Source organism: Uranotaenia lowii, chromosome 1 (genome assembly GCF_029784155.1).
Source record: "Uranotaenia lowii strain MFRU-FL chromosome 1, ASM2978415v1, whole genome shotgun sequence".
Taxonomy (NCBI): domain Eukaryota; kingdom Metazoa; phylum Arthropoda; class Insecta; order Diptera; family Culicidae; genus Uranotaenia; species Uranotaenia lowii.
In genome coordinates this window covers 151501805-151526841 of record NC_073691.1, presented here as the reverse complement: position 1 = coordinate 151526841, position 25037 = coordinate 151501805, and the positions used below count along the sequence as shown (strand labels likewise).

The window sequence follows — 25037 nt, the reverse complement described above, 5'->3', positions numbered from 1 at the left end:
AGTTGAAAAAAAATAATTACATAATTAAACAATCAAACCCTAATTGCATCGATGGGTTCATAACAAAAGTTCATAACAAAAATATGCTCATACTCTTATGATCTTAGTTTTGTCATGTTTTTTCACGTGGAACAGGAACTTTTGATGAAACATCAATAAGTCACACCAAACGCAACAAATTTGCAAATCATAGCTTGTGGGGAATCGTGGGCCACATTTTGTTGGGTGTCTTGGGCCACCTATATTTTTATATTTTTATATATAAAAATGAATGTTTGTCAGTCTGTCTGTTCCCTATAGACTCGGAAACTACTGAACCGATCATCGTCAAAACGAGCATCTGAGGGTTTTTGAGGCCGGGGATGGTTTCTGTAATAGTTAAAACTCCATCCGACTTAAGGAAGGAGATGCTTCCATAGAAAATTTGTAGTTTTTCGAAACAAATTAAAGTCATGACATCCATTTTCTTGAGATTTTTTTTTCCTTTGGGCGGTTTGTTTTTCGTCTCCAAGGTCGAGGCGTCGGCGAGAGGATAGTAACAATGGCATAGCATACTGATCAGTGGGAATATTTTGGCGCGTATTTCTCAACCAAGAATATTTTCAATGCAAGGGTGGCGATATGAAGCCTTGATGTGATTTTTTTTCTACTTGATTCCTAGCTCATTTGTACAGCACATGGTTATGAATGACGCCTAGATGAGACCCAGATTGACATTTTGCCGATCGAATAAAACATATAATCTTTTTTTTTTGCCAAAAATCTGAAATTTTAAAGTTATGGCCTTAATTTTTAGAAATTTTCTTTTATTTGAAGGGTTTGTTTTTCGCCTCTATGGTCAAGCAAACGTCGTAGCAAGTGGATAGTAACTAAAGCATACTGTTCATTGATCGCTGGAAAATTTAACAATCAAGCGCCTGTTTCTTCTGCATTCTTATGCACGTGTGGGCGATATGCAACCTAGATGTTTTTTTTGCTTAATTGCGACTTTTCATTCAAGGAACATTAGAACATTTTCAAACGTTCAACTTAAAAATTATGTTTTCTTATAGAAATTGTTACTTCGGCTCAAATACACAACTGGAACGAATTTAGAAATGAAAATGGGAGCTTTTCAACTTTTAAGAAATTCATCTTCAAAATGATTCGATATGTTGGAAAGACCAGAAGGGGTATTCCGAATGTTGAAACTGCAGCGGATATTGAAAATTCTTAAATGTCTTTGTAAATGAAGGTCATTCCCATTGAACAGCATTCGTTAAAAGTTGAGTAACAAACATAAATTTATATTGCAGGAATACTGCAGATATATCAGTGAAACTTGATAGAACAAAAAAACAGGAATTCGTATTAAATCCATTTTAAAGCCATTACTCTGACGCATCTGTAAATAAGCTTTGCATTGACACTTGCCCCAATATACGGGACAAATGTAAACTTAGAAATTTGTTTTTGCCTACATTTTTGAATATTGGACTTTCAAAGAGAAAATAAAAAAAAACTCTGAGAACTTATTTAGTGATGCAACTGATATTTTTTCAAATATTTATATGTTTACCGTAGTAAATTTATTTAAAAAAAAGAAATTTGCACTGTATTTAATACATAACTAATTTAATATATTTTTCATTACCATGATAAGTGCTGTTTGGGTATCGAGTCGGTTAAATTTGCCTACCTTCTTCAAGCAGTGGGGGAAAAAATTAAAAAAGATGGGAGAGCTCCCATGTAAATTTAAGATAAAGAGCTTTTCAAAGAAGGGACCATATTTAATAAGGTTTTTTTGGGTACAGAGTACAAATTTCAGATCTTGAAAAACGAGTTTAGAAATCAGTAAATAATATATACCATCTTTAAATTGCTATTCAGAACTGCAGCTGCAGCTCTCATTTCAAAGTTGTTGGTTCTGAAGTATGATGAGGTTTGATTTAAAACAATGCTCTTTAAAATCTAAATTTTAATAAATTTTTACAAATTACATTTATTTCCGGAAGGTGTAGCAAAGCACAACGGGTCAGCTAGTATTTTTATACACATTCAGAACTCAAAATACGTTTTCTCTATCTGCAAAGTTTTCTTATGCCAAATGAAGATTTATGAAAAAAAATATTGTCCATCCTATATAAATAATTTTGCCAAAACGGTCGCGAGCCAGGTTTTTGAATCTATTCTGTCACTCTCTCACTGTTTTTTTTGTCTCTCTGTTTCTGTCTCTCAAAAACTGTTTTTCTTAAAGCCTAAATTATTAAAAAAAATCATCCGAAGACTGCATTTCGATTAGAGTTAAGATAAAAAAGTTATTAGGCTTCTAAAATGGGCTGACTTTTTAAAGGATGGTATTCATCACTGTTAATGAGTCGGGACGGTTGAACATATTGACGCCTCATTAACAGTAATGAATACCACCGTAAAAAAGTAAGCCCATTTTTGAAGCCTAATAACTTTTTTATCTTAACTCTTATCGAAATGAAGTCTTCGAATGAAATATTTTTCATAATTCAGGCTTTGAGACCGGCTTTGAACCGTTTTTGAAAGAAATCGGCCGACGGGAACCAAAGTTATTGACGAAAAACTGGTTTTTCATGTTTCTCCCGAACAAAATGTCTCAAAATCTCATACAAACTCCAGGCTTGTTGAGCGACCCCTTCCCGTGATCCGATCTGGCCCAAATTTGGCATGAGATCTTGTACTAGGCCTAGGATGAATTTTAGCTTGCAGCGCATAACTTTTTCAAAAGTCGGGTCATTTGGGGCACTCTATTGTACACTGTTAAAGTTGTCTCGTAAATTTAAAAAGTTTCCTTTTATTGTGACGTGAAATCACTCACTTGCGACTGTCTTTGTACACTTTTTAAAACAACCCCATTGAATAAAAAAATCTTTTTTCCACACAATGAAGCAGTATTTCTTGGCTTCAAAACGTTTAAATCCAAAAAAAATCAATCCATCCATTTGAATTAACTATTTTGTAGAAGTTGTCAACATTTACACTATTTCCAACAAAAAATTGAATTTCAAAATTATGTAAAACATGTAAGAAAATTTTTTGTTCTCCTTTTTCGTTGGTTTTTTTGTATGATTTGAATTATCAAAATTGTTGAAAAGTTTGAAATTTTTTGATACGCCAACCTATAAAAAATCCTTGTGAGCGGTACAAACGCTTGGACGTGACAGTGGAAAAACAGTTTTATGCCTTTGTTTCAAAAATTTATTCTAGAAGAATATGAAACTCAGATTTCTTTTTGTCACATTTTGTCTACCATCTCTAGTTATGGTGAAATGACGCTTTTTGAGAAATTTAAAAATTGTTTCAATTGTAATACATATCAATATTTTACTGCGGGGAAAATAGGAAGAAAAAATTCCTTTAACTTCTTTTTCAGAGCTGTTATAACAGTGTTATAGGAAAAAACTGAATGAGTATTTTGATTAAGCGCAACAAAACTAGTCAAAATTAACGGGAAAATGGATTTTTGAAAACCTTTGAAAATGATGTAGAGTACAACACTTTTGGAACAATTTTATATAATTAGTTACACAACTAATCCTGGTGATCCTAAAATCTGAAACAAAAACAAGTAATGATATCAGACTATTATTAATTGCGCTGAAATATTTTCCAATTTTCGAAAGAGAAAGGGTTCATATGATAGCCATCATATCCTCGAACGATGTACAACTTAGTGTTAAATTTGTGGAATTTCTTCAAGGAAACATCAAATTGGACCGATTGTGTTGCCACAAGGCCAATTAGACCGGGAGCTGACGACACCCCAGTGTGTGACAGTTCTCGATGAGCGGGAAAAAACCAATAGGAGAAAGAAGTAAAAGAAGAGTTCATTTTTAAGTAGGAAGAAAAAAAGCGCGTGGTTGATAGTTCGGAAGAGGAAAATATATTAGTAGAGTGAAAAGTTAAAAAGAAAGTTTGAAAGTTGATAGATAGGCAGATTGGAAAGTGAAGGTTTAGTGGCCGCTGATAGAGAGCTCGCATCGAGGTGCGTAGATACAGCCGGAAGGTACTCAATCCACCGGTCTGCAATATTTGTACGAACCGTAAGTTATTGATTTATAATTTATCATTAAATATGTATTGTAACCCTAAACTTAAAATTATAGGGCAAAATAGGCTTGCAGAGTCGGGCCAGTATATGATTCCTTGGTGGATCCGACCGAACAGTTTCGGTAAAATTGTATTTTTTATATGAAAGCGGCATCGCACTTAACCTATATTTTCCCATAGGGATTCCATTCTGCAATTAGCAGTAGCACAGAGTTGTGCTTAGGTTAGTGAAGAGGTCAGCCAAAGTACAGGCCGGTTGACTGAATGTGAGTAGTCGTATAGTTTTGTAGAAAGAATTTTGTCTTATTTCCTCTTCCACCTTTCAGATTTGAAGTTGTTCACAATAAAGAAGTTACTGTCAAATATAGTTCGCCCCGGCGGTTTTGACTCTCGCTAACATATTGAGAATCGGTTTTTGGGAAACATTACAACACAACTAATATGCGTATGCAATTCCTTCAACTAGGACTTGGAAATTACTACGTGTAAGCTATCAATATTTATTGAAACACATCAAAATAATTTAGGTCTAGGTTGAAAAAAGTTTTGTGGTGACTAGCGTGGTAAGACGGTAATCGCTGGTGCACTGATGGCATAGGTTTGATTCCCATCTAGGTGTTAAGTTTTAATCTTAAAATTGTCCACGTCATTTTTTCAGTCTGTATTTCAAGCAAAAAACAATACACATCGCTAAACAAATTTAATAATAATTACTATTACTATCATAACAATTAGTTTTTTCAAAGGTGTCCGAAGTACAAATGATTTTGAGGGTGAAACAATCAATAGATGAACGATAAAATTGCAAATTTCATCACTTAACTCAACACTGTATGTTGTCTTTAATAAAACATTTCATAGAGAATACGGTTTATTACAGTGCTTTAATAAGATTCCCACAATTTGGCCAGTCATTCCGAAATTTTAATTTAAAATGTACATTTTGACGAAAATATTTTGTAAATATGTATTTGTATAGCTACTAATTTTTGAAGAAGGTAAAGCCGCTTTTCTACATTTAGACAACATTTGAATTTGTTTTTACCTATGGTTATTTTTCAGAGATGCCGATTTTTTCTTGAAGGCGTTCTAAAAAGGACACGATATCAGGTGACCAAAGAGATCGATGACAAGCGTACGTACAACAAGGGTTTTTACTTCAAATTTAGTGCCAAAAGCAAAGCCAAAAATGAGCAAAAATCAATTTGGAAGTGAAGGTGTCGAGTTTTGAGTTACGACGAGAAAGGGCAACAACAAAGACTGCAAATGGTGTGCACATTTACCACCCACACATCTTACCCGTTTACCATACACCTAATCCTGCCTTAATGCCATCATTCATAAACTTACAAGACAAAGGCATACCATCCGAGCATTCAACATATCGAACCAACGATAAAGGAATGCTGATGTTGTTTTTTTTTTCTTGCTACTGTCCCGTAAGAACAGAGTAAACTAAACAAGCGTTCTGAGTGCGAGTTGCATCGAAATAGAACTTTAAAAGGGGTTTTCTGTTTCACAACTTTTATGGATGCGGTGAAGGAAAAATAAAAGAGTTCATGGGCAACTTTATGATGAGGTTAATATTGCCACAAGCCGTAGGTTTTGAAACAAGATTCATCAGCAAATTGGCATCAGCGATTTGTTGGGTTAGCCGATATTTTTGTATCATCAGGTCACGAAGGATATGTTCAATAAGGCATCATGATCAAACACTGTTAACACTAGATTTACGGCCATAGCCAAGATTTTTGAAAACAGTGTCATTAATAACTCTAAAGAAATGCGATGCATCCGCAAAAAATGAATTTTAATATTCCATAACTCTTTACTCTTTTGGTATTCTTTTCAAATTGTCTTTAAAAGATAAAGATATAAAATATATTGGACTTGAGATACAGTAGTTCAACCAACATTTGATTTTCTGTACTTCTTTACTCAAACCGTTATGGTTCAGATATTACGCAATTACTATTTTCCAAATCCTACAGAGAGATTCGTTTTTGATAGGGTTGGTCAAAAGAACAAGAAAAAGGCCTAAGTTTGGATTCCGGTGTCGAACTTAATTTCGAGAATGCCCGGTCAAATGCATTGAATTTAGAAAACCGACCATAAGCATTTTGGAGATTGGTCCAAAAAACGGATCTGTGCTAAATTGTAGCTCAATCGAACTGGAATTGGAGTTCCTCAAAGCGCCCAAAGTGTCGGTACCCTCAAAAATCAGCAAATGGGGTCCAAAGGAAAAAATGGAAAATCGAAACTAAAATTTTGATGCCTAAACTAAATTATGACTTAAAATGCTTAAAAAGTCGAAATATGTTGTTATCTCTAAATAATTTTCTTTGTCCAAAATTGGCTTTAAAAATTCAAAAATCACCTTAAAGATAGGAATCACTTCTATCTGTACTGTTGAGCCGTCAACACGTACGCCGGAGCATTGTATCGTTGCTGTATACCTACAGGAAGATTTTATATTATTTATTTATTTTCTTACCTGTTTTTAAATAAACACTTTTCAGTGCTAAATTATTTTCGTTTTCTTTTATTAATATTCTCTCTTATCTTTCCAGCATGGGGAAGTCATCGGCCGGCTCAAAAGCCGGAAGAAAAAGAATTGCTGAACCTTATTCAGGTCCATCGGCCAAAAAAGTTGAATTTTCCAATTAATTCGATGTCCTTCATAACATCGGTGATGAGGAAATATTCATTTTTAATTCTGATAAGAGTAATAAGAAAGCTTCTTCTTCTTAAACTCTTAAAAATAAAAAGGTTCCACCGATGACTTCAATGCCTTCCGGAAAGAAATCGTCACTTCCGTCAAGGATGTGAAGATTTCTTTTTAGATCGGTCGAAGGGGAACTGCTCGTATGTAGGCGGAATCTTTTAATGATTTTCAAAAAATTCAACATTTTTTTTACATACGACAAGTGATCGTCCCTTAAAAGTTGTACTTCGTGGTCTCACCGGCGATCACAGCCGAATTAAATTCTTTGTTAGGTTTCTCTCCGATTCAAGTAATTCAAATGAGGAAAAGAACCAACACGAATAATACCAGTAATGTTGGTTTTGCTCCTGAGCTTTATTTGACCCCTTTTAAAAAGGATCAGGTTCATAATTTGCAAATTCTTGAAAAGGCTCGTCATATCTTTCATTGTCGAGTCAAATTTGAACCGTTTCGAAAATCTCCTACAAATTTTCTTCAACACATAACGCCGTTGTCAAGCTTTTTGTGGTTGAATTAAAAGGAATCTTTCGATTGCTTTGATCCAGTTGAATCATTCAACCAAGTAGGCTCATACCACAACAGAGTGATTTTATTGTTACCTGTGCTGATTCAGCGCCACAGACTCGTTGTTTAACGTTCTCAGAGGTGGTTGAAAATAGGTTGCCTGCTTCGGGTATAACTAATGGGAAATGGGAATTCAAACTTCTTTTAATTATGCTAACAAAATTACTATGACTTTACGATTCGCTCATGGATCCAAATAGGTGTTTCAATGTTATGCATTGGAACGCTGGATCTTTGCTGGCTAACCAAGATGAGTTCTTTTTATTTTTGAAAACTCACAACATACATATTGCTGCCATCACCGAAACTTTTTTAATGCCGGACAATAACTTGAAAAGCAATGCTTTCTTTAAAATTTTGCGAAATGATCGACTTGATCGACAAGGTGGGGGTGTAGCTATTGTCATCAATAGTCGTCTCAAATTCAGACTTCCTCCTTCTTTCAATACAAAAGTCTTAGAAACAATTGGAATTGAATTAAAAACGTCGGTGGAGAACATTATAATTGTTGCCGCATATTTGCCTTTCCAATGTAGCGGTCAATTAGAAATCCCTTCACAATCGATTTGGATCTAACGGTTTAAGGGGAGTTTTGTAGTCAATTAGTTACTCAGGCGGACCTCGATTCAGACCACCTTCCAGTAACTTTTTCTCTATCCAAAAGTCCCATTGAAAACCCTTTCAAATCATCATTTAACTTTCAAAAGCTGACTGGGAGCGATATAGGAATTTTATTGAACGTAATTTAGATGCAAACGTTCCCCTGAATTCAATAGAAGATATTGATTTGGCTGTAGAAAATTTGACAACTTCAATAGTCAATGCTAAAGCCACCTCAATACCTAAAGTTAAACATAAATTTAATCAACCTTTGATCGTTGATGATCTTCAGCTCAATTTTCAGCACCATTCATTTCTTCTACTAATAATCTGCTTAATCCATCCGTCATTTTCATTTTTATTATTTATTTTGCCCTAAAGATTTTAACATCTGGATGTCTCCCTCAAGACTATTTTCATTTCAATTCTACATTCTTTCTTCAAGAATTTTATTCAACTGCCAGCGAATTGCCATTAAACATAATGTAAAACAAATAATTATAACTACGAAACAACTTGGACTTTTCTCTTTCATTTAAGTAAAAATTTAAAACTGAAACCAGAAGCATTTGAAAATCGTTCTAATGATTTTCAAAGGATTTAATACTTTTTACTGTTACTCAATTGTCCAAACTTGCGTTCATGTTTGAATGCATATGTGATTGTTTTAACAGGTATTTATGTATGTAAAAAATAAAGAGTAAATTTAAAACCAACAGCGCCTTTAATTTCATTATCTGTGCAGTGGTTCATTTTATTAACAACAATCATTTGAAAAGATTTTCCAGATAACAATATTGTTCTCAAATTACTTGTAAATAGTTGATTGGACTTAGACTTCGCACAATTTTGAGACCCAAATTCGGCACAAACTCTAAATGTTACTTTGCGCAAAGTATTGAATTTTCAATTTTCAAGTAAAGCTGGAGAAATTTTTTTTGTGACAAAATCTAGAAAACTTTATTCATCAAACAATGCTGATTATATCAGGGTGGCCACAGCTTTTTTATTTTGAAATTCCCGGTTTCTTCCCGGTTTTCCCGAACAAAAATTCATGTTTTTCCAAATTTTAATTGTCTATTTTTGTCGGCATAAAGATAAATTTTCAACTTATTTCATTGATTTGATTGTTTCATAACACTCAAATAATTGAACACTTAGACTAATTCGATTCTATCTTAAGGTTTTCATCATCTATATATATAAAAATGAATTTCTGTCTGTCTGTCTGTCTGTCTGTCTGTCTGTCTGTCTGTCTGTTCCCTATAGACTCGGAAACTACTGAACCGATTTGCGTGAAACTTTTCAGGTGGGGGTATTGGAGGCAGGGGAAGGTTCCTATTGTGGTTTGAGACCCCTCCCTCTCTCATTAAGGGGGGGAGGGGCCTCCCAAACAAAAGACAATTTTTTGCATAACTCGAGAACCCATCAAGCAAATGGTATCATATTTGGCATGGGGTGGTATTTGGGAACGAGGAATATTTCTATAAATATTTGGTACCCCTCCCTCCTTTCAGTGGCGTGATAGGAAGGGGGGAGGGGGGCTACCTTACAATTTTTTATATAACTCGAAAACTAATCAAGATATTGGATCCAAATTTGGCATGGGAAGGTATTTGGATACGAAAAATATTTCAATGATTATTTGAAACCCCTCCCTCTTTCCAGTTGAAAGGGGGTGGTGCCTCTTTCATATTTTTTTTATATAGTTCATAAACTAATAAAGCAAATGGAACCAAATTTGGCATGTGAGGGTATTTGGATACGAAAAATATTTCTATGATTATTTGAGACCCCTCCCTCTTTCCAGTAGGGAGATATAAAGGGAGGATGGGCCTCTTCTATAGTTTTCAACATAACTAAGAAAGTAATTAAGCAAATGGAACCAAACTTGGCATGGGCGGGTATTTGGGAACGTGACATGTTCTAATGATTGTTTGAGACCCCTTCCTTCTTACAGCGGGGAGGAAGGAAAGAGGGAGGGGAGTTTCATACAATTTTTACTGCATAACTCAAGAAATAAAACAGCAAATGGAACCAAATTTGGCATGGAACGATATTTGGGTACGAGAAATGCTTCTATGAATATTTGGTATCCCTCACTCTTTCGAAGAGGTGGATGAAAAGGGGGAGGCGAGGTCTCCCTTACAATTTTCAGTATAACTGGAGAGCTGATCAAACAAATTGAACCATGTGAGTGTATTTGGATACGAGAAATGTTTCTATTATAAATTGAAGCCGTACCTTTTAAGCGGTAAGATATAAAGGAAGAAGGGGGGTTTCCATTTTTTTTGCCTGCATAACTCGAGAATTAATCGAGCAAATGAAACCAAATTTCATCATAACCATCAAAAAGTATTTGAGTACGAAAAATACTTTTATGAATATTAAGTTATCACCCCTCTATTGAAAGAAGAGAACGGAAAGGGGGATGGTACTCCCTTTCAAGTTTAAACATTATTCAAAAATTTACAACTTAAATAAAACCAAATTTGGCATGGCATGGAATATAGGAAAGGAAGAGGGAAGCTTACATTTAACTTTTATTTTACAAAATCCGAGAAACGGACAATACTTAACATGGAAAATCATTTTGGTATGATTCTATGATTATCTGACACACCATCCTCCTTTCAGTGAGTAGGTACATGGGAGAAGGAAGGTGAGCTCAATACAATTTTGTTAGCATAAGTTCTCAATTTATGCTAACGAAGCCAACAAATGGAAACAAATATGGCATGGAAAGGTTCTTGGTTACGAAATATGTTTCTACGATTGTTATAGACCCTTACGCTTAACAGTGGAGAGAGGGGAAGAAAGGAGGGCGCTCCATATAAATTTTGTTGTAAAGCTTTAAAACTTATTAATCAATGGATCCAATGGATATTTGATATAAGAGGATTTTTGGGAACGAAAAAAATTGGTATGATTATTAAAGATCACGAACTCCATTCAGCAGGGGGTGAAGGGAAAGACAGGGGGGAGCTCTTTTATCAGTTTAGCATAAATCCAGAGCATATCAAGAAAAAACAACCAGATTTTATAAGTTAGATTGTTTGCGTACGATTAATTTGAGACCCTCCAGACAGATTAAAATTATCGGATCTTGAACACAAATTTATAGAGCAAGATTCAGAATATTAGTTTTATAGTAGTCTTTGTGTTGCAATTCGTTTTATAGCGGTTGCTAATGAATTATGTTAAAATTTGATTTAAAATAATGCCAATAAAACAATAAGAATTCGAATAATTTTTGAAAATATCATTTGATTTTGAAAGGTGTAGCAAAGCACACCGGGTCAGCTAGTATAAAATATTTTTGACTTGCGATACAGTAGTTCAAGCAACATTTGATTTTCTGTGCTTCTTTACTCAAACCGTTATAATTCAGAAATCACACAATGACTATTTTCCAAATCCTACAAAGAGATTCGTTTTGAATAGGATCGGTCAAAAGAACCAGAAAAGGGCCTTAGTTTGAGTTCCGGTGTCGAACTTAACTTTGAGAATGCCCGGTCAAATGCATTGAATTTAGAAAACAGACCATAAGCATTTTGGAGATTGGCCCAAAAATCTGATCTGTGCCAAATTGTAGCTCAATCGAGCTTGATTTTGGAGCTCCTCAAAGCGCCCAAGGTGTCGGGTTTTTCTGCCCTAAAAAATCATCAAAAGGGGAACCAAAGGAAAACAGCAATAATTGAAATTTAAATTTGAATGCCAAATGACTTAAAATGTTTAATGTTTAAAAAGTCGAAATCGGTTGTTATCTCTAAATCACTTTTGTCCAAAATTGACTTAAGGATTACAAAAATCATGTTAGGGGAACAATTTTGTCGAAGATATTAACCTTGTATCTTATTAGACAAAAAAGTTATTAGCTTTTAACAGGGGTATGTCTTTTAGCCTTGATAAACGATAAATTTAATTGACATCACTGGTTGTGCCTCGCAAAGCATTGCATGAAAAGTAGTCATGCAATACCTCGCTATGCACCCAGCAGTGATGTAAATTGAATTTATTGTTTATCAATGCCAAAAGGCATACCCCTGTTAAACAGCTAAATTTTTGTTTGCCTCATTGATAAGATACAAAGTTAAGGTCTTTGACAAAGTTGTTCAGCGGAAAACTTTCTTTGGAAAATTTTAAAATTGGCACAAAAAACATAAACAGGCTCGGTTCCATAGAAAAAAAAATGTTTATTTTTCAGTACAAAATGTTCAATTTTCTCGTACAAACCTTAAAGTTCAAATTTACTCATGTAAACGTTACTTAAAAACTCTGCAAAAAATCATGGATGAGTTTTGAACCAAAACGAAGCTTTTTAGATCCCAGGGTTTGAGGAATTCAAAAATCACTTCAAATCGACTCACTCTACTACCCCAAATTTGTATGGGAAACTTATGAAATGTTATGCACTGCAGGCTAAAATTGATCCCAGGCCTAGTACAAGATTTCATGCCAATTTGGGGTCAGATCCGAGCACGTGAAGGGGTTGCTCAACGACCCTGAAGTTTGGATGGGATTTTGTGCGGGGGGGACATGAAAATCCAATTTTCCATCAATAACTTTGGTGTATTTCGGCTGATTTCTGTTGAATATGGTTTTTCTCAAAGCCTAAACTATGATAAATATTTCATTCGAAGACTGCATTTCGATTCGAGTTAAGATAAAAAAAAGTGATGTGGCCTTAAAAATGGACTAACTTGTTTAAGGATATTCAACACTGATAATTCTGCGTCAAAATGTTCGACGCAGGGCCAAATTAATAGTCAACCAAGAGTGTCTGTCCCGGGAAATCCCGGGAATCATACAGTTTCGGGAATTCCTTAATCCCGGGAAACGATAGAAAAATCCCCGGAATTCCCGAACATAATAAATTGAGCTGAATTTTCGAAAAATTAAACTATGTACCTAAATTGTAAAAAAAGTCATAGTCATTGAGAAAAATTATTGTTCTACCAATTATTTTTCTAAAAATTGTTTAAACATGGACATCGAGAAAACAAAATTGAATTAACACTAGAAAGACCGCACCAGTCAAAATGACTGGTTGGACACTTTGTTTGTTGAATATCTTTTGCATACTTCGCTTTAAAAATTCGCAAAAAATACGACTTTTCATGAATTTTGAATCTCTACAAAACTGTGTATTTTTTTTCACTAGCTCTTTTAGTAAGCGAGAAAAATTTCGCCATGGACACTCGGACAGTGACCAGTCAAAATGACTGGTAAAATTCACAACCCTATAACTCGAACAAGATAAAAATTTATCGCTTGCTTTTGGTTTCATTTGCAAGCTACATTCAAGACAATGAGTCCTTGTTGATTTATGGTGGGCAGAAGTGTGTCATTCGTTATGAAATTATTGATTTTCGATGCGAAGTCGTGAAGATTTGCAGAAAAAGTTCTCGGATTGGCCACTGTGTGGCGCTTCAAGCACTTGACTCCCAATTTTTTTGGTCTGTTTTGTTGCTCAACTATAATCAAACTTTCTGTCAAAATTTGGCGATATTTCATCAAGATTTGTAAAAGTTATGTTAGATTTAATACATGTCCATTCGAGTAATCGAGTAGTTTTAGGTGATAAATATGTTTTATACTAAACTAAAATGAGTAAAAGTATTATGAATTGAGTACTTATTTATTCAAATTTGAAGACATCAGCTATGAAACTGAATAATTTCAATGATATTTCAACATGGGTGCACGATATATTCTTATATGTTGGTTATCCACCATGGGTGCACGGATTCACCGCAGTTTCTGCCCAAGTATGTATTCACATGCATTCTTAGATTATTAGGCTCGACAAATTTCCAATGCAAGTTCACTTACAGGTATTCCGGCACCCGTGTATATACCTGGCCAGCTGGCAACTGATTGAACATTCTTATTATAAGAGGAAACACACCTTACCTGTCGGCAACTTATGGGGTTTGAACCCAAGAATTTTCTTGCCGATACAAGGAATCGAATCCAGTACGCCTGGCATACCTAGACCAGACTCGCGCCAGCCTATCTGATAGACCACATCGGATGCGGATATTTCAACATGGGTGCACGGAATGGCTGCAAATTCGCCATTGTATATTATATAGAGTGAAATAGTTTTCAACTTGCTTCAGAACACAACATATTTTTGAGTTAGATATGATAGGTATTTGAAATGCAATATTTGTCAATCGAAAAAAATTTTAGGAAAAACAAATCAATGTGTACATTTGACAATGTTGATTCATTATTTTTATTTTCACTGTTTTCCGTCGCACGACATAACTTGATGCATATAATCCCTGAAACTCACTCGGTCCATGGTAACCGTTTTCCAATTTCTTGGGTGTTGATCAGATCTTATCAGATAAGTGTACGATGGCAAAAAACATGTTTTGTAATAATTTAATGTAATTTTATTTCAAGATAAAATTTATATATTTCTTTTCCAGGATTGAAAAAACGGAACTTTAAATAAAATTCGTTATTTAAATCATTATGTCTGAACATGAAAGACATGGTTTCGATTTTGGTTTAGTTAAGATTTGTAAAAATGCTTTTTAAAAATTTGCAAAAAGTCCAATATTTAATTAAAACGCGGTGAATCCGTGCACTCATAGTGAAAAACCATGTATATAACACAAATTTTTATGTGAATCTATAAAAGTCTTTATTCTTTACCTTTAGCATGCAAAAAAAATGATTTTGGATGAATAGCGGTGAATCCGTGCACCCACGGTAAATTACTCTACTTATGGAAAAAATATGCTTCAAAACCTACAATATTAGGTATAATTTATAGGCAACGTGTTGAAAAATTTCAGAGCGATGGATGCTAGAAAATATCTACTAAAACATAATTGAAGTGAAACCGTGCACCCATGGTCAATACCCATAGCCATCTAACATGATCTTTCAATAAGATTGATAATGTGTTTTAATTTTTTGATAATTATTTGAAATATTCATTTTATGAAATACACGCATTCGTCAACTTTGCCAAAATGAGGTGATTCCGTGCACCCATGGTGAATATATATTCATTTTACAATACACGCGAATAAATAACAAAACAATTTCAAAAGAAAAAAGTTAAAAATATTATGATATAAAAAATTTCCCCTTTACCAGTCATTTTGACTGGTCACGGTCCGAATAGGTATATTCAATTTGCCGGTCCTTCTAGTGTTAAGAAAACCTTGAGTTACAAGTGAAAATCAACGAATATGTATAACCAAACACTATCAATAAATTAAGAACTTTCGTTTCGCACACTGTGGACAGTAGAAAAATCATTGGCAGAGAAATGACACTATTTGAAACATAAGTGCAGCTGTGCAGTTCTCTGAAAATTTAGTATATTTGATTTATAACCTGAAGTTCACCAACTTCTATCGATAGTAGAAAAATTTCTCAGTTTTATACAATTTTTGCAGCAAGAAGCAGTCAATAATGTTGGTTAAAGTACTACAGAGCCCGTTCAATTTTGGAAACATTCGATTTTGGCTACATCCGTTTGAACCGCTTTGAGGAGATTTCATAGTTTGAGCCAACGAAATGGGAGATCTATCTTCTTTTGGAATTATAAGTCGGGAAGTGCACCACATTCCCGAAAGAGAAGATGTTACAATTCCGAACTACTGTAATTTCATAAAACGGAGAGTTGATGAGTGGCACAAACATAACATAACATAACATAACATTTTTGAGTAATGCCAGAATTAGTTAAAAAAAATTTTTAAATTTTTTATGTTCAAAAAAATTGGGGAATACATGTAGGGCTTATCTTTGAAATTAAAATACCATGGAAAATTCTGAATGCTTGATTAAATGGACGGTAATGAAAAGATTCAAAATCAGTTTTTGTTTTTCATGTAGTTTTGTTAATTTATCAGTTAAAGAATGGTTTTACTCAAAACTGATGAATTTCAATACTTCCAAAAGGCTTATTAGCAAAACAAGAGGTGATAGACAAAATCTAACAAATGATTCGAATTCAAGACGGCGAAATCACCAACAATCAGTTAATATAACATAGGCACTAAAATGATGTTCCACTGTGTAATCAATAGCTAGTCGCAAGAGATTATTTCCAGTCATGAAAAAATCAGCAATGAGAAATATTGATAGATTTTTCTCCATGGAATAATACAGTGAGCGAAATAAGAATAGCTATGTGACTATTAAAAACATTAGTATTTTTGAATTACAACCTGCTTTTTGGATTCAAACTTAGCCTCAAATCTATGTTTCATCAATTTGCATCATACTTATGAATGTTAATGAAGAAATCAAGCAGTTTGATAAAGTTTTATAGCTCAAATATCAAATTCCATAACGCTAGAGGAGCATCCCTTAAAACCCCCTTTTAATACCTTTGGAAACCTTTGAAAACCTTTGGAATTTTGGAAAACTCCTTAACATGCAGTTATCTATTCAAATAACTTGTAGAAGCATTATTATTCACTTTTAAACAGTAAATTTTTAAAAATAATCATGTTTTTGTTGAAAAACTCAAGTGGTTCAATTCTTATTTCGCACTCTTTTTTCACATTTTTGGTCCTCAACGCCAATTGCTACGTCCAAAAAAAGTAAACTTATGCTTGATTTATCCGTTAAACAATTCAACAGACTGTGGAAGAAATATTTCGTAATTTTCAATCATTCATATTTTAACAAGCAAAACACATAGTGGTGCTATTCTTATTTCGCTCACTGTATAATCATTCAGGTTGCGACATTATAATTTTTTTTCTTTCAATTTGTATGACTTCGATGGCTTGAACAATCAGAGAATTTTCTATAAGATCATTTCATGAAAGGCTTGTTTTAGGTGCAAGAATCGAAAACTGTGCCATTTTGATCGTAATTAACCACAGACACAGAAAAAAAGATACATCCCACCGGGGTTTAGAATCGTTGAAGTTTGGATTGATATCATGAAAACACAAAGGGGAAGCAGCGTTTTTCTCAGAAATTTCTGTTTACTTAAACTGATAGTACAGAGTGGAGCAGTTATGCCATATGTTTGTTCATTTGGACACAATCTCTCTTCACAGATGAACAATATTCTTAATCTGAGGTAATTGCAACCAACAGTCTTCTCCACCGTTGTCAGTATCAGTAAAATGGTTTAAACATTTGGCATTTAGTGAGGAACTTTTAGTCTTTCGAAATGTCTCGCAACGCAAAGGTTCACGAATGGGAAAACAATGTCGATATTCAGATTTTTAGAGAATATTTGAGGATTCCATCTGTGCACCCTGACATCGATTACGGTACGGTTTAGAAATAGCACTAATGCTGTTAAGAGTTTAAAAGCCCTTTTAAGTTTTTTTGCCTTCCCCATTCAGATGGATGTGTCGAATTTTTGCTCCGACAGGCATCAATCCTGGAGCTGCCGTGCGAGGTCATCGAAGTTGATCCTGGAAAACCGGTGGTGCTGATGACTTGGAACGGGACCCACCCTGAAGAGGGCTCCATCTTGCTCAATTCGCACATGGACGTCGTTCCGGTTTATGCGGCCAAATGGAGTTATCCACCCTTTTCGGCCCACATGACAGACGATGGCAAGATTTACGGCCGAGGTTCGCAGGACATGAAATGCGTTGGAATTCAATTTCTGGCAGTAATTCGTGCCCTGAAGCGTGAGGGGGTTCGTTTGCGGCGGACTGTGCATGTAACATTTGTCCCGGATGAGGAAATCGGAGGCACTTTGGGCATGAAGGAATTTGTTAAAACGGATCGTTTTAAGCAGCTGAATGTGGGCTTTGCCATCGATGAGGGTTGCGCTAGTGAGAATGAGGTTTTCTACTTGTTTTATGCCGAACGGGTATTGAGGCGTGAGTTCTGTGTTAAAGAACACTGGCGGAATTAATTGCGAAAGATTTATTTTTCTGCGGCAACTAGGTGTCAACTTTTATATTTCCGGTACTCCGGGACACGGTTCACTGCTGCTGAAAAACACTGCTGGGGAAAAGGCCCGCTTACTGATTGATCGGATGATGGATTTTCGAAAACATGAAGAAACCCGATTAGCGAACAATTCCAAACTTTTCATTGGAGATGTGACAACGGTGAATCTTACCATGATGTCGGTAAGTAAAATTTGGATACATTATCAAAAACAAATGATCTGAAGATTGGAAAATCGACACAAGACTAATCAATCTATTTTTATTTATTTGCGTGCGTCCAAATCACACGGCTGATGCCTAATGTGATCCAACTTGAATAGTCAATCTAGTTGGGCGACAGGCTATTCGCTGTTTTTGTTTGTTTCTGCGGATTTTTTGAACTTTATAATTCAATTTGACCAACAATGAAGAAGTTAATTTTTGAGTAGACGGTGGCTTGGAAATCGGTGTATCCATAAAGAGGAACCAGATTTGTTTCAAACACACGGATATGAAATTTTAATTGAAATTCAAATCTTCCAAATCTAATTAAAATGTCCTGCAACACATAATAGGGGATTTCCCCATTTTCGCACCTTTAGATTTTCGAAATACGAAACACAGACCTCAGAGCTAAACGACAGCCGACACGAGAACGAAGAGATTTTAGTATTCATGACCTTCACTGAATGAAAAACGAATGATGCCACTTTTCAGAAGTCAGTATACTAGTTAGAATTATTTTGTTCCCTCATTTAAGGGCGGGGTCCAAAGCAACGTGGTGCCACCGGAGCTGATGCTATGTTTTGATATCCGGGTGTCCCTGGACCCGGGCGCTACGGCCATGGAAGAAAAAATTGAGCAGTGGTGCCAGGAAGCTGGCGGTGGCATACGGATCGAGTACGGCGAGAAAGATCCGGAGCTGCAACCGACAAAGCTGGACAAATCGAACCCTTTTTGGGTAGCATTCAAGAGGTCGATCAACGCCATGGAACTCGAAATACAACCCCAGGTGCTTCCTGGAGCCACTGATATCCGGTTCCTTCGGGAGCAGGGCATTCCCGCGCTAGGATTTTCGCCCATGAATAACACACCGATTTTGTTGCATGCCCACGATGAGTATCTGGGTGCAGATGTTTTCCTTAAAGGCATAGAAATCTACAAAAACATTATAGTTTCGGTAGCAAACGTCAAAAGTGAATCTTAACACATTGCGGACCAATTACGAAAATTAACGTTTTTTACTTGCCGCGTTATGTGCTACTCAAATAGAAGCATAACTCAAATGTTAGAAATCTAATGATGAAACTTTGTTCTACAAAAAAAAAACAACACCAAATTTCCGGCGACTCAAAGATACTGAAATTGAAAAATTGGATCCAGCGAATTGTTAAATATAGAATAACGAAATTTGGTGTTTCTAGGCTTAGATTTCTTCGCGGTCCTTAATGTGATAAAAATAGCTAATAAATTTATGCGCTGAATAATAGAACAACACGTTTGCATAATTTGGAGAATTCTTCAGCGTTTGAAAACTTTTTTTCACTGTACTTTAAGCATTTCAGTTTTCTTTAGTTCAAAATGAGTTTTTCACTCAATTCCATGCACAAAAATTGGATCCGGTGCAGCAAACAAATCAGATTTGCGTGACAATAAAGGGCGGTCGAACAGCCCACGGATTACCATAATAACATTTTTCAAGGATTATTCGAAAGAAAACTCCATTATCCCCTTGAAAAAATCACACGTGGTAATTTTCCACATCATAGGACATACAACAACTATGAGGCGTTGATTTTTTTCCCCAACTCCCTACAGGCATGTTCCTCAATTATATGTCTACAAAATAGGCTAAGGTTATAGCGCCCTGTCCTTGTTCCCGATAAAATAGCGTGCAGTAAACAATTTAGCTCAAAGTCAGTACTATCAATGTCCAGACATAGGGGCAATTATCCTCCCTCCTGTTCCCTCCTCTCTACGAATCCGAGCCTTCGAGCCCCACCAAGCGGTTCCTCCTGGGTCAAGGACCTTCTTGTGGCTGCCGGTGGTGAAATGAAAAATGAACACTTAATAAAACGGTAAGAGTTAGAGACACATGAGTTAAACTTGTACTATAGGATAGGTACGGTGTTTCTGCGAAAAATGGCTACCAGACGGAAACCGATCAATATTGGACGTTGGTGATGTGACTGACCTACGGCAAATAACGGTGGTCAGTTTTACTATCCTGTGGTAAAGATTCGAAAAGAACTAAAGAACATGTTTTTATGGCACGAATGGAGGTTGTAAAGTATGCTTAACAGTTGGCCCATTTACGTTTTACATTCTATCGGCAATTTAATAAATTTGATCAAAGAATATTTTATACGAAAACAACTCAACAGAGCATAAATATCCTAATGGTCCATTTCTGAAACGTCTCCGAAAGCGATAGTCCGGGGACCTGGGAAAGTGGACTGCTTTTCTTAAGAAAACGCTGAAAACACAAGGGATGGACGGTCTTTTGAGAACTTTAGAAATCGACTAGATGACAAGTTCACTGGAATTGGCCCTAAATTTAAGAGTCCTGAGTAGTCGAAGAATCAACAACTGATGATATCGGGCACATAACAAAATGCGGGGGTTGCAGTCGTCATAGGTCGAATATACTGCGGGAAGAGTCAGATTAGTATTGGAACAAGGCCGACAACATACTAGTTGGTAACCCAGACGATCAATTCAAGTTTGGCTCTGGCAAGTAGTTCCATCTCCCCGTGGTCCATAGTGAAAAAAATGTCTGCAAACCTAGGCGATTGCAGATGTGCGGCTAAGAGAACTACATAGACCCCCACCCTTGACGACACTGCCGAATGAATATGGCGCACTCGTGAAACTCTCGAAGCTACGTAGGTTAGACGATTACAGATCTGGAGGTCACTCCTCTGTTGCCTTCAGGAAGGATTGGATTGATGATTAATACGTCCAAGACGAAGTACATGCTGGCCTGCGGATCCGAGACCGACCGTACCCGCTTGTCCAGTAATAACAAGGTCACGATCGACGGCGACGTGCTGGAGATAGTCGAAGACTTTGTCTATCTCGGCTCACTGGTGACCGCAGACAATGACACCAGCCGTGAGATCCGGAGGCGAATGATCAGCGGAAGTCGTGCCTACTATGGACTCCACAAGCAACTGCGGTCGAGAAGACTTAGCCCTCGCACGAAGTGTAACCTATATATGACGCTCATTAGACCGGTTGTTCTCTACGGGCACGAGACATGGATATTGCTCGAGGAGGACCTGTGTACACTCGGAGTATTCGAGCGACGAGTGTTAAGAACCATCTTTGGCGGCGTACAAGAGAACGGAGTGTGGAGGCGAAGGATGAACCACGAGCTCGCGCGACTCTACGGCGAACCAAGTATCCAGAAGGTGGTGAAGGCTGGCCGGATACGCTGGGCGGGACATGTTGCGAGAATGCCGGACGGCTGTCCTGCAAAACAGGTGTTCGCTACGAATCCGGTAGGAACAAGAAGAGCGGGGGCGCAACAAGCGAGGTGGTTAGACCAAGTGAAGCGTGATCTGGCGAACGTGGGGTGCCCGAGGAATTGGAGAACGGTTGCCATGGACCGAGTGAATTATAGGAATTATGTTCGTCAAGTTATGTCGTGAGACGGTATACTATGTAAATAAGTAAATCCTCTGTTGCCTTAGTAATATGGAAATCTCCCTGTCGGTTTAGGTGTCGAATGCCTCTCCCGATTTGCGATGTTCTGGCTCTAAGCAAAGGCTTCGTAAGGCACCAGGCCCCGAAAGGAATAACCTGGGGATCATGAAGGCGGCTACACCTAAGGAGGGCGAACCTCACGCTTACAGCATGGAAAAATTGGACAACCCAAAAAATAGTGAGCCCGTGAGAGAAATGGAAACACTAAGAATAGGAGGTGGATAATAATAGCAGAAGAGCATATTCTAGGCGCCTTAAAGAGGAAGCTGGTGACTGTAAAGGTTAATTACCTCGATGAGGTGACACAAGAAGAGCTGTATAACACGTTCCAAAAAGAGGTAGGCTTAAAAGGGTTATCCAAACAATTAGTATTGTCCGTCTAGTGTCGAAACAAGATGCGAATGAATCAAGGCAGAGACAGATGGAACCTTAACATGGTCATCTCGTCCGATCCTATGAATGAATCTACAAAGATATTGCATAAACTTTTGCGTATTAGATCTCGAAGAAACTTTGCGTGCCTGGTCCGTGGTTACTCCACCGACGGGGGGTATTTCAGAAGTGCCGTTCCGTACGAGTTAAGCTGCGGGGATAAGGATAAGATACGACCTTCTTTGTAGTAGATATCGCACCGAAATGGGTATTTTGCGTTGCGGGGAATACCCTCGATGTATAGTGACTGTCGACACCAGTTGAGTAATTTGAGGCGGAGTAGGATGACGTCTTCGTCATGTGTTGACAGACGCGAGTCTAAGATAAGTTGTACGGATCAAGAAGAAGTCGGGCTTTGAGTCCTGGAGATTCGATATTGTTGCTAAGGGATTGGATTCAACTTTGAGTATACCGTGCAGCGCACCAGCGCGAAGACCTTATAATATTAAAGTAAGATGAGAAAATATGGACATTAAACAATTTTCAGAAGTTAATTCACATGGTAACCGCGAACTTAAGTAGATTTATGTCACTGTCGGAGGATATTTGAGCAGAGTAATTCCGAATCTACGAGTGAATCTATAAATACAGGCCTTCGTCTGCTGAGTGGTGGATCTTCTCGTCGCGTAAATGGTAACACAACTTCATCCATGTAGAGTATTCGAGTGATGCCGTTTCCTACAAGTGAAGGTGATTTAAGACATGACCTCATCAACAGTAGAAGGAAATTTCCACGGAGTACGGCTAGTTTTGTCTCCGGTAAGATGTTCGAGTCGGTGACGGATGACGTCTTCGACAAATGTATCATCTGAGTAGTAGCGTTGAAGAGCCGCGTTCAGACTACCAATAGAACATTTCCGCCATCTAAAGAGTAGTTTCCAGAGGATGCAATTCCAGTACAAGCATCTCCCGATTAAACCACGTCTCGATGGCAGAGAAAGATCGAGATTCTTCAAAAACGTAGGTCACAAATGAGTACATGCTCAAAGTGGATTTATTCAGGACAGGATTACAGCCTTGTGGTTGCTCTCCTTCTATGAGAGGTCCACCCTATGAGTAGATAAGTCCGAAGCCTGTCTGTATACACTAAACTAGTGCCGTGACAGGCGCGAGTCTAGGATAAGCTGCTCTCGATCAGGCCAAAGACGGGCAAAGTGGCAAACCTCGAACCCTGAAGATAGAGGTCGGGCCTCGAGCCGTTAGAGGAGAGGTCAGGCCTCAAACCTTCAGGCGGAGAGGTTTGTGTGGTCAACCCCGAGTCTTTATGCTAAGGGGTCGGGTCTCGAGTCGTAAGAGGAGGGTTCAGGCCCTTTATCAACAAGAGGAGGGGTACAAGTGGTCACCTCGAGTCATTACGAGGAATGGTCAGATTTCAAGTCGTTAGAGGAAAGATCGGGCCTTGAATCGTGCAAAGGAGAGGTAAACCTCGAGTCGATGCGAGGAGGGGTCGGATCTCAAGTCGCTAGAGGAGAGATCAGGCTTCAAGTCGCGAAAAGGAGAGGTTTGTGTGGGAATCTCGAGTCATCGCGAGGAGATGTCAGTTCTCAAGTCGTTAGAGGAGAGTTCAGGCGTCGAGTCGTAAGGATGAGAGGTTTTGCTGAAAGTGGTCTCGTTAATGAGTATTGCCTTGGAGCGCATTAGCGCGAATAGACCTCCCACTATTGAAGCATAGTGTACTAAACAGTTCAAGGTGGGAACCAGGTCTGCGGCCCCAGGTGGAGTTTAGGGAGTAGGGGGTATACACGGAGTATATCATGAGTCTTCCCAGTCTTCCCATTGTACCCATGGACCCAGAGTAGCAAACTGGGGGGACGCGGTGGTTCGCCGTGCCTTGGAATGCAATCCGTAAACCGAGATTTACCACCTGTGGTTACCAACTAAAAAAAAAGAAGGCTTGAACTCGGGTAGAGTGACTTCACATCGTCGCCGGGTGAGACACTCGAGTCAGTGTAGGATGACGTCTTCGCCGGGAATCATCCGATTAGTTTCGTAGCGCCCCGGACGTGTGCTGTGAAAGGCGCGTGTCCAGGATAAGCTGCATGTCCAGGATAAACGGCACACGGACGTTCAAAGAGAAGAGGTCATCGGTCTCGAACAGAGGCGGAGCGCACGATAGTCGTGGAAACCAAGCGAGCCTCGAGTTGCGAATAGAGGCCGGACCTCGAGTCGTCAGAGAAGAGGTCCATAGTCTTGAATCGTAACAAGAGGCAGGGTATATATGCTGGAGTTTTGACTTGAAACTGAGTAAGCCGATGTGCGCTTGCAGTTCTGGATGGGAATTATGGCCAGAGACCCCAGGTGGATATGCGGGGCGACCAAAAGTGGTCGAGCGGGTGTTGATCGGTCTGCTTTTTAGGGAGGTTCCTGGCCCCGATTAGCGGATATGATTGGCACACGACGGGCAGAAAAGAGGGCCTTGCGCCGGAAACGTGTGGCGCCCAGACCTCAAGTCTTACGAGGAGAGGTCGAGTCTCAGATTGAGTCTCAAAGAGTTGAGACGGAGAACACGTTAAGTGAGGTGTGTATCTTCAGACTCGAGGAGAGGATAGTTGCGGCTCGTTTCGAATTGGGTCAAGAGACGGAACGAAAGAGGTCCCTCAAGACACGAGAAGAGGCTTCTCGTCTTGATTTGGGTCGAGAGGGCGGAGTTGAAGAGGGTCTCGAGTCACGAGGCACCTCACCAACGTCTCAAATTGTGGCAAGAGGCAATCCGTTGAAAGGATTTACCACCTGGGTGATCAACTTATAAAAAAAAGAAGGCTTGAACTGTATCACAATTGAACCCAAGTGTTAGTGACGATCAGGTTACTGATAGAGTTTCAGAAATGGTTGAGTCTCGTGTTAGCTGCTTGAAAGCCAAAAGGCGAACGCAGCGGGCTAGAAACGACACTGTTACAGAGTGCTGTCGAAGTCTATATAGTTGCAGCCGTACGATGGGTACGTCCAAGACCAACCAGAAACCAGAAATCAGAAACTTCAATGGTTGAGCTAACAGTACAGAATATTCCGGATACTTTCAGAATAGTGCTACGGAGATATTTCGACGCAAGCGCTTCGCGCAA

The 25037-nt window shown here is 37.8% G+C and overlaps 2 protein-coding genes across 2 annotated transcripts in view; one reads left to right on the top strand and one right to left on the bottom strand.

Moving 5' to 3' along the window:
• Nucleotides 1–25037, bottom strand: part of LOC129738032 (spastin-like) — a 66322-nt gene that overhangs the window by 27357 nt on the left and 13928 nt on the right. The gene's annotated exons all lie outside the window — the stretch shown is intronic.
• On the top strand, nt 17070–19503 carry LOC129740510 (aminoacylase-1-like). Its single transcript, XM_055732206.1, has 4 exons — nt 17070–17217; nt 17293–17781; nt 17849–18036; nt 18596–19503. The coding sequence occupies exons 1-4, from the start codon at nt 17115–17117 to the stop codon at nt 19040–19042; spliced, it is 1227 nt and encodes a 408-aa protein (XP_055588181.1). The 5' UTR covers nt 17070–17114; the 3' UTR covers nt 19043–19503.